The following is a 14,203-nucleotide window of genomic DNA, read 5'->3' as shown; positions in this document are numbered from 1 at the left end:
AATTTATACTTTAGGGGATAATGCAAAGAGAATCCCCATTGAGACTACTTGCCTTGGGCATTTATTCGAGAAAATACGCAATAATATTATAGTGTATGTCACTATGCTAAAAAAAGAACAAAGTAAATACTACGGTATAATATAACAACTTATATTTCCTAAATGTGCCACAAATCAATGAGCAGACTGGTGACTATCGATGTTATATGAAGGTCAACTTGTGAAACTGGACTTTCTTTGTAAGTTACACTGTAATAAACCCCAATCAGTTTCTAGAACAAAGACCTTATTCATTTAAAGATTTGAAGTAATTGTTGCCAAATTTTGAACATGGGCTTCTAAAAATTACTCACAATCAAACGAAGATGTTCAGTTTCCCTCGGCAATAGGGGTTGTCACAAATAAGGAAACGACATAAAACTTTTCGGTGAAAAAAAAAAAAATTCCAAGACGTCTTTAATGACGCCATGCTCACAAGTTATATGTCCATGCTACAGTTCAATGTGGCTGGTCTTCATTGTTGATATCAACACAAAACATTTGTCTCAAGAGAAGATATGGGGACAGAGAGGGAGACCCCAGTACAGTAGCTTGTGACACGTGAATTTAAGTTATTTTGAGACGTCGTGAAAACGGAAGTCTGTTTCCCGAGATGTCCGCAAATGTATCTAGACCCCTGTAAATGCCACTTAGGAAAGCCATACTGAATATTCAACAGTCGCAATTACACAATGCGACGTTGGCATGTTCCGATGAGTTCCCGTGACGTCATACTGACCGTTTGTACACGTCTCGGACTTGCGTTTAGAAGATGTCTTAAAATAAATTAATGAAATTCACATATCCCAACCAACGCCCCAAGTTTCACGTCTTTGACAGTCAATCAGTTAATCAATCAATTAAATCAGATACATTTGAGGCTTCAATTTATGCACTGTTAAAATGGAACACATCCAACCACTTGCATTCCCTACTCGCTGGCTACAGTGTTTAAAACTCAAGCTAATAGTTGTAAACTCAAAAAGTATATCATAAATCTACACTAGTCGTTGGGCGCTCTGTAGAAAGTTTAAGATAACGGCAAAGCAGGCTAACGAAGCCCAATAAGCCCTCCGCACCAACCACCCCAACCCATTTCCCACCCTGTCACCAAATAGCTTTTCCGAACAATTCACATCTAGAGCCACCAATTTTACGTCTAACGTCTATCGTCCTAAAAATCTATCACCTGCCTCCACTGTAAGGAAAGTTCTATCTATCTACTGGTTGAACAATTGTGGAGAATAAATGCAATCATAATTGTAAAAATTAGCTGACAAAAAGGCCGCTGCTCTGAACACGATCCTGCAACACGTTTTTGCACTCTATATTTTGCTTACATATTAACAGCTATTTATGAAAAGAAAAGTATATCAAAACGATCATTATCACCTCTGAGTGACAAAATCACCTTATATAATCCAGTAATAACTAATGTACCAAAACCCTACTTAATAAACTTAGAAAAAGTGCTCTCGGCGTATAGAATTACAACTTAATACTATTCATAAACATTATTGTTTGCCGCTTTAAATCATCAAATATCTTGAAGTTCTCAAACCGATGATGTTCTAAAGCTATATCTTAGACAAACAGGCTATCATCAGGAAACTAAAATATGAAACCTTGAATTGGACACACAGAGTCGCACGAAGTTCCTTCACCTTCCCAACCTTTCACGGAATAATAGACTTCTTTGGTGATCCTCACTGCTTCGACATCCTTTGTTTGGATAGACTGGCCACTATTTCATCGATATCGCGAGCTGCAAAATCAGAAAAAAAAAAACATGCAACAAACGGTAACTGTGCTTTCCACATGATCGCTACGACTGCTGAAAAATAAAGTGCTGAGCGATCAAGCACCTCGTGCACCCTCCCTAATGTAGTGTATCGCAGAAAATACACTTTTGCAAAAAGTTATACTGAGACAGGGAGGAAACTAGGCGAAAAGTTGAAAGAAATGACAAACGTTCATCCAAACCAGTCGCTCTAGACTTAAACCCGCCTGTCCATTCTCGCAAACACATGACTAACTGATTCATCCTCCAAATCCCACAAACCAAGCAACGAAAGATCATCTTCCGACTAATTTCCACGTTACCATGCTTCTCATGAGAGCGAAGCTCTACTGCTCATTAAATAAGCCAGAAGAAGCCACGCAACCCGCAGTTGCTTGGCTGAAAATCACCTTAGAAACTCAGTTGATAGAAACAAATAATCGTTTTTAAAGCAAGTGATTTGAAGCAGTAAGAATTCCACTCGAAACAGCGGAAGCGTTGCAATTCAGAGAATAAGAGAACTTCGACAAGTCTTTAAGGGAATTCGATTTACTTCCTTTGAAATTGTGAAGGGGTTAAACTGAAAATGCAATCACTTAGCACTAACACCCATCCAGAGAACGAATAATGATTTGATTCAAGATAAAGTGAAACCAAAAATTCGTACAGACTTTAAGCGAGCACCTTTCTGACATCTTTGAGCAATTATGTAAGCTATCATTTCCGAAAGGGAGTACTGCAACTTAGGTCTCTCAAAACATCGTAGCTGGCCAGATGAATGAGTTATACATGTACAATTGTGGACTTTCAAATCAGTTCCGGATCAAAGAAAGCTGTCCTCGTTTGCAATATTCAGGAACGTAGCTACTGAGAGAGACCCCTAGTCTCAGCCTTCAAAATTAACTCGTACTTTTAATTGCGTGACAACCTTGGCCAGCGAGCGAATAAATAGTGGCAACTTACTGAAGTGAATGTGATTATGGAATTTATGTTCATAGTGACTAAGATGGTGAAAGTATCGCCAGAATTGACTGGAACACTAGACTGCAAGAAAAAACAAAGCAGGAAGATGGAAAAAGGGATCTGGGCTTCTGAAAAACTTCAAGTGAAGTGGGAGGAACAAACATCAGAACCATCTTTTAAAAGACGTTCATCAGGACACTCTTTTCTCAAAATCGGAACTGGAGAGTTTGTACGGAATCTGTAAATATAGATATCAACTAGAAGGGTTTGTGACTCACGGTTAAAGATTTCTTCTAGAGCTTTCACAACATCATTGCGTTTCATCTCAATCAGAGTGGACAGAAAAGTTTCCATTGTAAGGCGTGGAAAATCTTGGACGATGTATTCCATCAACATTTTGGTTGGACTTCGGCGACCAACTGGCTTCAAAGCGACACACTCTTCCTCCGACATTCCCAGTTCCTTAGCAAACACTTCCCAGTTTGCAGTACCTGGCGATTCTTTATCTAAGGAAGATACTGCTTCTTCCAGTTTAGGGTCGTCAATTAATGTCTCAACGGCAGTGTCATCTGAGAGCAAAGAAAAGTGAAAAGTAAAACAAGTAATTATAGATCAACAATTTTGTTTAGCAGTCAGGCAGTGGAAAGCGTCCCTTGTTTGTCTGTTTTAACTGATATTAGGCCTTTTAACGTGGGGCCTATACCAAAACTTCGCCTCATGAATTATTATTATTATTATTATTATTTAGATGTTTACCTAGATCTCCTTCCAAACGTGATCCCTGTGATTCATGTGAGGTCTGAATACTGTATGACGATGAATACTGTATTTAGAACGCTGTATTCCTTTTTTTTAGCCTGTTTCTTTGAACAGCCATATTTGAGCTGGAAAAAATTGGATTTTGAGTGATTTTGATTGGCACATTGCCGCTCACGTGTTTGTGACATTAGAGGCCATGCATCATCTTGCAGATGTCAATTTCATGCCTAATTTCTTAGCAAAGTACATTAGTTTGTTGTTGATACATATCCTTGACTTCGCATCCTTATACTAAGGCCTAATTTAAATATCTTTATTGACTACAAAAGGCCTTCAACATAGAAAGTTTTAAAATGTCTACGATTTTAGAGCCTCAAGTTAAGCTTATGTCGTCCAAATAGCTTACCTGGAAAATTCAGGTTATTCCAAACATCCTTCCTGTCAATACTGCTGAGAACATTCTTCATGTATCCTACGGTAAACGTTGGTCTTCTTTTGAGGATAACCTTTAAGCACTCTTTCATACAACTGTATGGTTTGCCAAATTGCTGCAACTCAACAGGCGAAAAGCCTAGTTGGTATCCGAGGTCCTTCCAATTTCCAAAACGACTTATGTCCAACTTTAGACAGATACTTTCAAGGATTCTAGGATGACTGTCACAGAGGTCGGTAATTTTGGCATCATCTAGTTGGGAAAATTAAATAAAGTGAGAAAGTTAAATAAATGTTGTATAAAAATCTTTGCATCTTGGTTACTATCTCCTCCACTGAGACTAAATACGATACCTGAATGTTGTCAGTTTACTTCACGTGCCAATTCACGTTGAATTTCTTTATTACAGAAAACTATTTGCATACAAGTTCTCAAATTACGCCCTTTTTTGCCCCATCGAGTCAAAATAAATTGAAATTGTATGTTGGAAAAAAGATAAAGACACAAACACTGCAAGTTTCTTAGTTTGACCAGTCCTATTGTTTGGCGTCAATATAAAGAGACGATATCATGTCACTAATACCTACCAGGTAGGCCGCACTCTTCGATTTTGCCAACGAGATCGTTTCTTTTGATCTTCTCGGCCCTCAGGTGATCCTTCAAACTTGAAATCTCGAAGTCAGGCTGGCTTGCTTTCAAAGAATCAAACATGTTGTTACTCGGACTGTTGTCTGAAGCATTCTGGCACTGTAGCTTAACTTCCTCTGGAACGCCAAGCTTGTCAGCGAGATGCTTCCAATATTGGGTTATCGGAGTTTCTTGGTTACCGGGGAAAATTCCCTTATCTAGCAGGAGAGCAAGGTTATCTAGGATACTTTCCTTGCAAGCGATCGTTTCACTCACGAGGGAATCTGTCAAGGGAAAAGACCAGTAGGAGTATGGTTATCATTTACAGGTTTCCACAATCGAGTTAATAGCTGATAATTTTCTTCCTTAAAGGGGGGATTGACAGAATTTTGTTTTTTGTAGTAACGACAAATAGATAGACAGTAGAATAAAAATATATGACAGGTTTGTATATTTCTTGAAAACAAAGTCAGCCAACACGCTCTCTCCTTTGTATTAGAATGAAAGGCTTGCATGGTAACGACTTGGAAAAAATCTTCTTAAATTTATAAATAATTCATAAAGTGAGCAAGTAATAAACAACTTCCATTTAGGTCATGTGAATGAATCTTGAGGTGTGGAAGCGAATCCATGGCTATCGTCCTAATGAGGAGGCGCTGGGGGTGGACTGACCATGTCACCCGCCAAGAAACGTCCATCGTCAAGACTGCTTTGCACTAGACACCAGAGGAGAAGAAACGGAGGGGTCGCCCGAAGATCTCGTGGCAGCGTACGGTGGAATAAGAAAAACAACAGACAGGAAAGACCTGGAGCAGCATTTAAGTCATGGCGAAGGACCGGCAAAAGTTGAGGGGTCATCTTGCTGCCCTACACGCCACCCGGCGTAATGGGCATGAGTGAGTGAGTGGATGAATATTGAAATCAGCAAGATGTTTGATCTGAGAACAAAAAACGTTCTTGTCCGAGATTAAACACTCCCATTTTTATGAGCAGCAATTCAATACAGTGCAGTTACGATTATCTAAACTAATTTTCACTTACGTTCAAACGTCTAAAATTTTTAAGAAAACACTAATATCCACCCGTTTTATTGTGAATACTTTCACTTTACTAGCGTCTTTAAAAGTTTTTAAACGAATGCTTATTTATCTTTTGTGAAGTGAGTAACATGAACACCAATATTTCAGACTCTCGTTCAATTTATGTTACTTCAAACCTGCTGTCTGGCACTAATCAACCAACTTGAATTCTGCTTTAAACCTTATATCAAGTTTACAACCGTCTTTGTCGTTGACTTGCTACTTTCCTCCTTGGTCTCTCATGATGCAGAAATGTTACATTGGTTCAGCTTGAGGCAGCCACTTAATCATGATGGCTCAAAGAAAATGAGATTCGTTTGTCTTGCCCTGCAAGCAACTACTGTGTGCAGCGTGGAATTTGCTCCACCCATAATGTACAATGACAACTGCCGCTCAAAACACTAAAAATTTCAGTTTCACATCCGTTGATCTCTGCATGCTATGATCCAATCCAGACTACATACTTCATACGTTTACAGAATGCACCTCAACTATCTCTCTCAATTCCAACGCCTTGGTATCGTTCAATGAAACATTAAACTTGAATGTTAATCTTCAAGTAAAGAGATTATGGTCCATCTGACCGATGGTCGACACTCGAGACTGGAGAGGAATGGCATTACAGGAGATTTTCTACACTTTGGTGCTTGAGGATCAGGAAAGCAATCTGTTTTCGACAGAAACCAATTGGTTTAGCGGCCGTTCTCTGACTAATTCACAAAGAGAAAACAAAGGAAATTACTACCGTGACGGATGTTTGGAAAGTGATCTAAATTATTATAAAGTATGGTGAATTTAACTTGAACTTCTCAAAGTATTATAACTAGTTTAAGAAGCTCGAAAGTGTTTCATCAGATTCCCATACACCACGAAGCTGGTTTAAAAAAACTCGGCTGTGCCTCGTTTTTTTTAAGCCACACTCTTCGGTGTTTGGAATTCGGATGAAACACCGTTGCTCGTGTTTGATACATTAGATGTCCAAAATCAGCAGGCCAAGAACGGAATGGGACAGAAATAGAACATATTATAAAGCAATTAATGACTTGGCCTTACTGCCAAGCGAGCTCAAGAGACCGACGCCGAAAACGATTTTTAAACGCAAATTGAAACAGATTTTATTCAACCATTTTAAACTGTAGTTAGTATTTTTATCTTAATTTTTAGTTCTGAACGATTTTAATCACGAACTAACCAATTATATATTTTATAAAAAATTAACTTCAGCCGGTTAGTTTCTTTAACTGAGCCTTAGTTGTGTCCCATTTTTTTAGCTGTATTTGAGTTTTATTAATTTTAATGTATTTTAAACCTTTATTTTAGAGGACCCTCCTGAAAACCACCTGAAAGCCTCCTCTTAAAATATTATTATTATTATAATTATTATTATTATTACTATTATTATTATCATTATTATTATTAATTATTATTATTTGACTATTACTTCATAACGAAAGTAAATGTACCTTTTAAGGGGTACGTATTTAGGCTGATACAACAACTGCAGGGCGAAACTATCGATTGAACCGTTTGCCGTTTGTGACGGAAAGCTATCTCATGCGAAGGAGCCGTCAGAGAACTAATCGAATAGAGATCTGAAACTTCATCGAAAATTTCTCGAGAAAGCAGGCACTACAACTTTCACTGTGCTTCAAGAAAGGGCAAGGGTCCACGAAGTTGCCTACATCAAATGCAGTCTATGGCGAGTCATCATCATGTGAACAAATTGTGAAAACTCGCAAAGGAGAGGAGAAGACAGGAAAGAAACCAGAAAACCTGACGCACATGTAAAATATTACCGATGCAATGGAACCAATCGTTTTGGGGGAGACAAAGGTTATCCAGCTCGTGGAACAATGCTGTTTGATGTGTAACTTTCCTGTTTCCTGCAAGGCCAAAGAATCTAGAAACCCTCAAGTCAAAAACATGACGTGACGGGGCTTCTCAAGTTGCAGACTCACCAGGAAGAAAAAAGGGATTATTATGCTTTTGCTGTGAAAAGTGCTACCGGTTCAAGTGGATTTGCTGACCTGTTTATTAGCGGTGTGAAAGAAACTGACTGCACATGGCTACACTATGCCAATTGAGTCAGTTGGAAAATTTGAGACTGAAATCTATTGAGGTGAATCAAGAGAAGGCGCTGGAATGACTTTACTGATGACTAATAATAATGTCGTTGAAGGCCCTGGTAAGGCATTGCTTAGAAAGGAAACCGCTGAAAAACGCAATGCATAAAGAAGGGGACCACTAAACTCACCACGAACATACCCAATCACAAGTGTAGGGAATGAAGAGGACATTGTCAACAAATTTGCCGACATGTTTTCGGGGCAGGAGTAAATAGTTCAAAAGATTACCAGTTTAAATTACATATCAATAAAATGTCAGCCACTCAGAAGACTGCCCTTTGGTCCGAGACACAAAGTTTAGAGGAGGGCATCATTTTAAAAAAAAGTACCAGCTGTTCCCAAAAGTTGGGTATCAACTCTTGTGGTAGTTACAAAGCCAGACGGAGAAATTGGTATCTGTGTGGGTGTGAGAAGAGCTAACTAAGCGATCGAAGAGGAGAGGCATCCTATTGCCACCAATGAAGAGGTCGCGCATGATTTAAAAGGTCTACGGTATTCAGAGTCACTTCAATTACCACTTTTGTTAGACACCTAGGTCTCGACAGATAAAAGAGGTTAGCCCTCAGCTCCGAAAAAGTATTAAAACATTGTGAAAATTGGATATTTTAACATCCCAGGAGTTACAAACATTGCTTGGCGTGATGACCTAAACATCAATGGATGTGGAGTCCGGGAACATGAACAGAATCTTTTAGCTCTTCTTCGCCGTCTCAAAGAATGTGTATTCGCTTTAAATGAGGTGAAGTGCCACTGTCTTTGGAAACTAATATCCTAAGGACACTATCTGAGAAGTCGAGGAAATGCACGTAGTGAAGAGGCGCCTGGATTGGGAAACGCCCGTCTAAAGGTGTGGAAAACACCTAAGTTTATTAATGCCTGATACAGTTAATAAACACGTACCAAAATATTTAAGTGATCTCTCCAGAAACTCTTGTGAAAATGACCCTTACAAAATCTCAGCTTTGGGTTGCATGAAATAATATACCAAAGACAGAATAACGAAGGGCCATTTTGTTGTCATTCATTTATCGTTTTGTGTTCGATTCACGGTTTTCATGGAAACAAATTGTGGTAATGATGAAATTTCCTGTCTACATAAAATTGTTTCTCTGTCCATCTGTCTCTATGGTTGAGCTCGGTGATCGTCCTCATCGAAAAGTTCCAAGTCACAAATCACAAAACTGCCAAAACATTGGGTTGATTGAGTTCGATTAAAGGATTCCTACCTCGATTTTGTTAGATTGACTACCCCTGGCTTGATATAAGTAACAAAAATTACATGTATAGTCGTTTTTGGTGTTGTTCACCTCACAAACACTCGGTGTTGCATCGCATAGGTGTTGTGACAAGTGGATTTGGAGGTGTACTACGTTTAAAATCAAGCAGTTATAGAGTTTGATGGGTTCATCATTTGAAGCTATTAAGTAAATTATTAATAAATAAAGAAATGTTTCTATAAATATGACGATAAACCAATAGAGAAATATTTTTTCAGCCAACAGGTCAGTTCTGTTAACTTACGTTTGGCCACCCTGGAATCTGGCGTTGGTGAGGGATCCTGAAATTGCAATGACAAATTTAAAAAAAAGTTACTGAAAACTCACTGAACCTTTCCAGACAGATTTTTAAAAGGTAGAGGAAAATAGTGAAATAACATTAATCTTGAAGTGAAACCAATTACAGCTTCATCAGTTTAGTGCTTGTTACTCTTTTTGTGATGTCAGTGTTTAACATTTTGAACTGCAAATAAACCACTGATGGTGTACCAGAGCAAAAAACAAAAAAACAACAAAAAAAACAAGTCATATCGCCGTCAAGTTTTTCCAAGGGCACAACATCCTGAATTTGAAGTACTCGACACACTTAACTTTCAGAGGGCATAGGCATACATTGTTTTACGACTTGACGCCTACACGACGAGAAACAAAATGTATGACATCATCACTGTGTTGCTGTGGTAATATCGATGTCAATCAAACCCACTTTTTTGGAAAGTTCATTCACTGATTAGTTAAGAGGTGAAATAACTCGACCAATGCTCTGACAGTAAATTCAGCCATTCAAATTCATAATGGTGTACCCTGAAAAAAATCCAGGTAAACAAGCTTCAGATTTTATTGGTAACGATAACTAGTTTTAGAAGGAAAGGGATATTTAATGTTTTTGTTTTTGCACTAAGGTAAGGCTATGGTCGTTTTCTCAAATGTAAGAGTTGACACAAATTAGTAATTTAAACATGTAATGCATGAACATACCCCAAACCAAGGTTTAACTTTCTCCAAAGGAACTCTTCTACATGTAGCAAGCGGGTTCTTCTTGCAGATAGGCTGATCATTTGCACAAAGCTCTGACTCTGACCAGAAGTGCAGACTCTTCTCATGTTTGCGGCCAGAATGCTTTTTGCGGCTTTTTGAGGAGCCTCCCTCACAACAGACAGGACAGAGGACATTCAGTTCCCATTCCACGCTCTTAAACCAACAGAAATCATCTTTCATTCTAGTTAGCATGTCTTCCAACTTCTTTCGCAGAGAAACACAAATTTTAACATCACAGGGGGTGATCTGCCTTATCTCAGAACCTCTGGATGAATCGCACACATCCACGTCTTCTAAGACAACTAACTCAACGACGTAGGAATGTTGCAGCAGAGTAATGGAGTACCTTTCATCAGGGTAAACATGGAAGCGTGCAAAGTCTTTGAACAAAGCTGGATACGAGGACTCAGACTCGTTCTCTGTGCACCACTCAAGGACCTTCAATATCAGTCGGGGAAAGAAGCCTAGGGGAACTGGAACATATACTTCTTCACCAGGGATATCTGGCACACGAAGTTGTTTAAATCGAAGAAAAAGAGAGGGGATGTGAGCACTTGCAAGGAGCTCAATGGCATCTTCCTCTGGATGTGACATTAACATGGAAGGTACAAGGTATTCCTTAGTAGATTCTGATGAAGGCCAAGGAGATAGTAGGCCAAATTTGGTCATGATTGCGATGAGGCTCTCTACGGTTTCATCCCCAAGGACATCTTTCCACACGATTTGCAAAAGGGCATGATCTAGGATGCTTTTCTCCTCGAGTTTCTCCCACAGCATTTCATCCTCTTTTGCTTTGGGGTCATAGGGCTTCACAGTTATCACACTTTTGAAAACGTCAATCAGCCAGTCAATGTCGAGAACCACTAAATTCTTCAACACTTCAGAATCATCAAAGCAAATTATGGTTCTCTGGTCATGCAAAAAGTTCAGTACATGGGTGTGTTTGTCATCAGTTATTTGGCATTCCCCTGCAATTTTCCTTGCATCATCAAGAGAAATGCATCGCTGGCCTTTCTCTTTCCTGGACTTTAGTTCTCTCTCAAATGTTAACCACTTGATTGGAATGTCTTGTTTCACGTGTGGGAGTTGCTCTGCAACGGCAAGTACTTCTTCTCGAAGCCTCTTGACCTCTGGACACTCATCTGCACTGCCCGACTTTGTGTTATTTACAACAAAAAAATCTTTAACCAAATGCTTGCCATGAGGTTTCTTCTTTAAAGAACCATATATTTTTCTTGCCATTTTTCTATTACCATCAGCACTGGAATCGTAAGGACGGTCCCCGTTAGTGCAGACAAGGAAAACAGGTGGCAACTTCTCAGGTAAGTTTCCCTTGGGTGCTTCAGAACCGTTCTCCTCAGGAATCTTTTCAGCTGGCTGTAAACCTGACAAGCATGAAACACTGGACATCCAAACGTCTAGGTAGTCCGCATTGGTTTTGGTGCAATCTATGTCTTCCTTCTGCTCATAAAGACCTTCAAGTTCAACAAGGCGAGCTTTTTCATCTGGATCCCAGTGAAGGTTATAAACCAGAAGGTAAATTGCTTGCATGGTGAGAAAGATTGGGTGTAACGCATAGAAAACAACCTGTCCAGCAAAGTCCCAGATAACCGAATAGACTTTCTGGCTGTCCTCTAGATTTACAAGATGTTTTTCAATGCCTGCTTCTATCTCTTTTGGCACACTTTCAATGACATCCTCCTTGTCATTCTTCTCATCAGATACAGGAAGGTCCTCTTGTGGCAGTTGTGTCAAACCAGCTTCTACTCGGACAAGACGATTGGGTTCTGGATCTTTCAATTGAGGTCCAGTTGAGGAATTGGGTTCCCTTTCTATCAACTGCATTCTAGTGTCACCTGCTTCCTGAAAATCATGATGTTTTGATTCTTGGTTTTCTTTTTGTCTTAAACGAGAAGCAACTTCTCTTGCGATAGCATTATCAGAAAGTGCAAAGTCTGATCTTGTTTCTCCGTGCTTCTCCCCAGTGCTCCAGAGTTCTTTTGATAAACTGAAATGAGAAGGATCTCTTTCCATTACGATAGTGGACTTTTCTTCCTCATCGAACTTCTCCCCTTTCAAAGACTTTTTTAAGCTTGTCTTGCCTGAACGCCATTGTCCTATCACCATGATTGGCACACGCATAACAGGAGTGCTCCCTTCTGCTACAGCTTCGTTGTATGCTTCCAAAGCTAAAGGACCTCTGGCAAGAATCTCTGGTGGAACTAAAAAGAGATAACACACACAACTTGAGTATTTTCCGAGCTATGAGTAATTAAATAAGGGCGAGTAAGGAGACCATTCAAAACGTTGGACCCTCTGACATACCTTGAGCGTTCAGGGAGATAATTCTAGTACATATAAATAACGTGGTCGGGGGCGACGTGATCGAGTGGTTAGGGGCGCGGGCTCGTAATCTGGAGGCACCAGGTTCGAGTCCCCTTAGCTTGGATTTGTTTTGGGGTAGTCCCCTGTTCAAATCCTCCGCCACGCTTTGTAAATAGCCAACTGGTAAGCCTCCCTGCCAGTTGGGGTTTTTAAAGAGTTTCTGTTCTGTTTAAAATGTTTGTTTGATCACACGGCCCCACAAGCTTCTAGCTTTAAATATAACCGTGTATAAATAAATTTACTTTACTTTTACTTTTTACAAAAAAATAATAATAATAATAATAATAATAATAATAATAATTAAAGATTGTACTAAATCGTGACATTTTTATAAAATACTGGAAGTAAATCCTGGTTTACACGTGCGATGCAAACGTCAAGTGCAATACAAATGTGAGTGCAAGTACGTGTTTACATCGAAAACGCAAATGCGAGAAAAAGTTCCCATTTTCGTGCGTTTGCATTACGTATGAACTGCACGGAAGCAAGCGCGAGCCATCAGAGCGTGACGAATCGTAACCACAAGCCAATGGGAACAAACCTGTTGTTACGCCACAAAATGTAACATTAACGCAAAATGTCACAACCGCCTCCGCTTAACTTTCCTCTCCCAATTTCTAAAAACTCGGGAATATTGTGACCCTTCGCTCCTTTTTCCCACTTTACCTCTACTGGTATTGATGGTAACACAAACAGCAGTTTATTAATTTGGAAAGAAGAAAATCCATACTTCATAAGGTTTAGACTACCGAGGGATAATAGCTAAAGCTGTACTGAGGGTTAGTGTGACCACGTTTAGCCACCAAAACACAGCGAATAGTAATGTAACGTAACTGACAGCTTTATTAGTAATAATCCACCAAAAAGTTTGTTACATTTTGTGCTGTTACATCTCGCGTTAAAGAAGTTGTTACATTTTGCGTTAGAAAATTGTTACAATTCGCGTTAGAGAAATTGCTTCATTTTGCGTCAGAAGTTGTTACCTTTCGGGTTAACGTTGCGTTTTCCGTCAAAAGTTGTTACATTTCGCATTTATGTTACATTTTGTTATTAGTTACATTTTGCGGTGTAATACCTGTCCCACTCCTCCCCGGAAATCAAGACGGCGGTCCCCAACACCAATACAGGCGAAAAACTAGCCGAACGCAGTCAGAACATTTCCAGTGCATTATGAAAAAATGGTGGGTCTACAAAATGGTAAGTTGTGCTGAAAATTTCAGACCCAAACACTACGTGTATTTTATCTGATACTTTGTTTTTGACTTCGCTTTCGCCTAACTTGCAGGCAAAATATGGGGAAACGTAGCATGAAATTAAACCTAAAACCTTGTTGACCACCTTGAACTGCAATTTTAATGCTCATGCGTCGCTGGCAAGTCGCTCACTTTGTTGGACACGGATTCTGATGTACGAGAGTCTTACGTTTTCATCTACGTTTCACGTGAACATCAATGCATTTGCGTCGCACGTGTGAACCAGGCTTAAGTTTTAACTGACGATGATGAAAATAAGTAACGGAAGCAAGTGTTCCAGACGAAACAGACTGTGTACTAAACTGCTGTACTGTACTGAACTGAATGGTGAAACCTGATCGAGAAGAGGCCGAGCAATTATGGGAGAGTGGATGGAATGCAGAATGGTAGAGGGCGCAAACTGGCTTCAGCCACGCGTAGACAAAGGAAGACTTGCTGCTAAGA

At 39.5% G+C, this 14,203-nt stretch overlaps 1 protein-coding gene across 3 annotated transcripts in view; it reads right to left on the bottom strand.

The window, feature by feature from the left end:
* Positions 1 to 1,333: 1,333 nt before the first annotated feature.
* LOC146484126 (uncharacterized) overlaps positions 1,334 to 14,203 on the bottom strand; it is a 134,160-nt gene continuing 121,290 nt past the window's right edge. For 2 of the 3 annotated variants that reach the window (XM_085105395.1, XM_085105394.1), the window contains exons 9-14: positions 10,062 to 12,343; positions 9,328 to 9,364; positions 4,562 to 4,885; positions 3,948 to 4,226; positions 3,061 to 3,351; positions 1,334 to 1,804 (exon numbers count right to left, since the gene is read on the bottom strand). In XM_085105395.1, coding sequence (XP_084961521.1) covers positions 1,746 to 1,804; positions 3,061 to 3,351; positions 3,948 to 4,226; positions 4,562 to 4,885; positions 9,328 to 9,364; positions 10,062 to 12,343 — 3,272 coding nt within the window. In that variant the 3' untranslated portion in view covers positions 1,334 to 1,745. The remainder of the gene's footprint in view (positions 1,805 to 3,060; positions 3,352 to 3,947; positions 4,227 to 4,561; positions 4,886 to 9,327; positions 9,365 to 10,061; positions 12,344 to 14,203) is intronic. The other variant, XM_085105396.1, reaches the window with a different exon arrangement.

The sequence above is a fragment of the Pavona decussata genome, unplaced genomic scaffold (assembly GCF_977016875.1).
Source record: "Pavona decussata unplaced genomic scaffold, jaPavDecu1.1 SCAFFOLD_37, whole genome shotgun sequence".
In the NCBI taxonomy this organism is placed as follows: domain Eukaryota; kingdom Metazoa; phylum Cnidaria; class Anthozoa; order Scleractinia; family Agariciidae; genus Pavona; species Pavona decussata.
The sequence above is the reverse complement of the archived record's forward strand: the minus strand, read 5'-3'. Positions and strand labels throughout refer to the sequence as shown.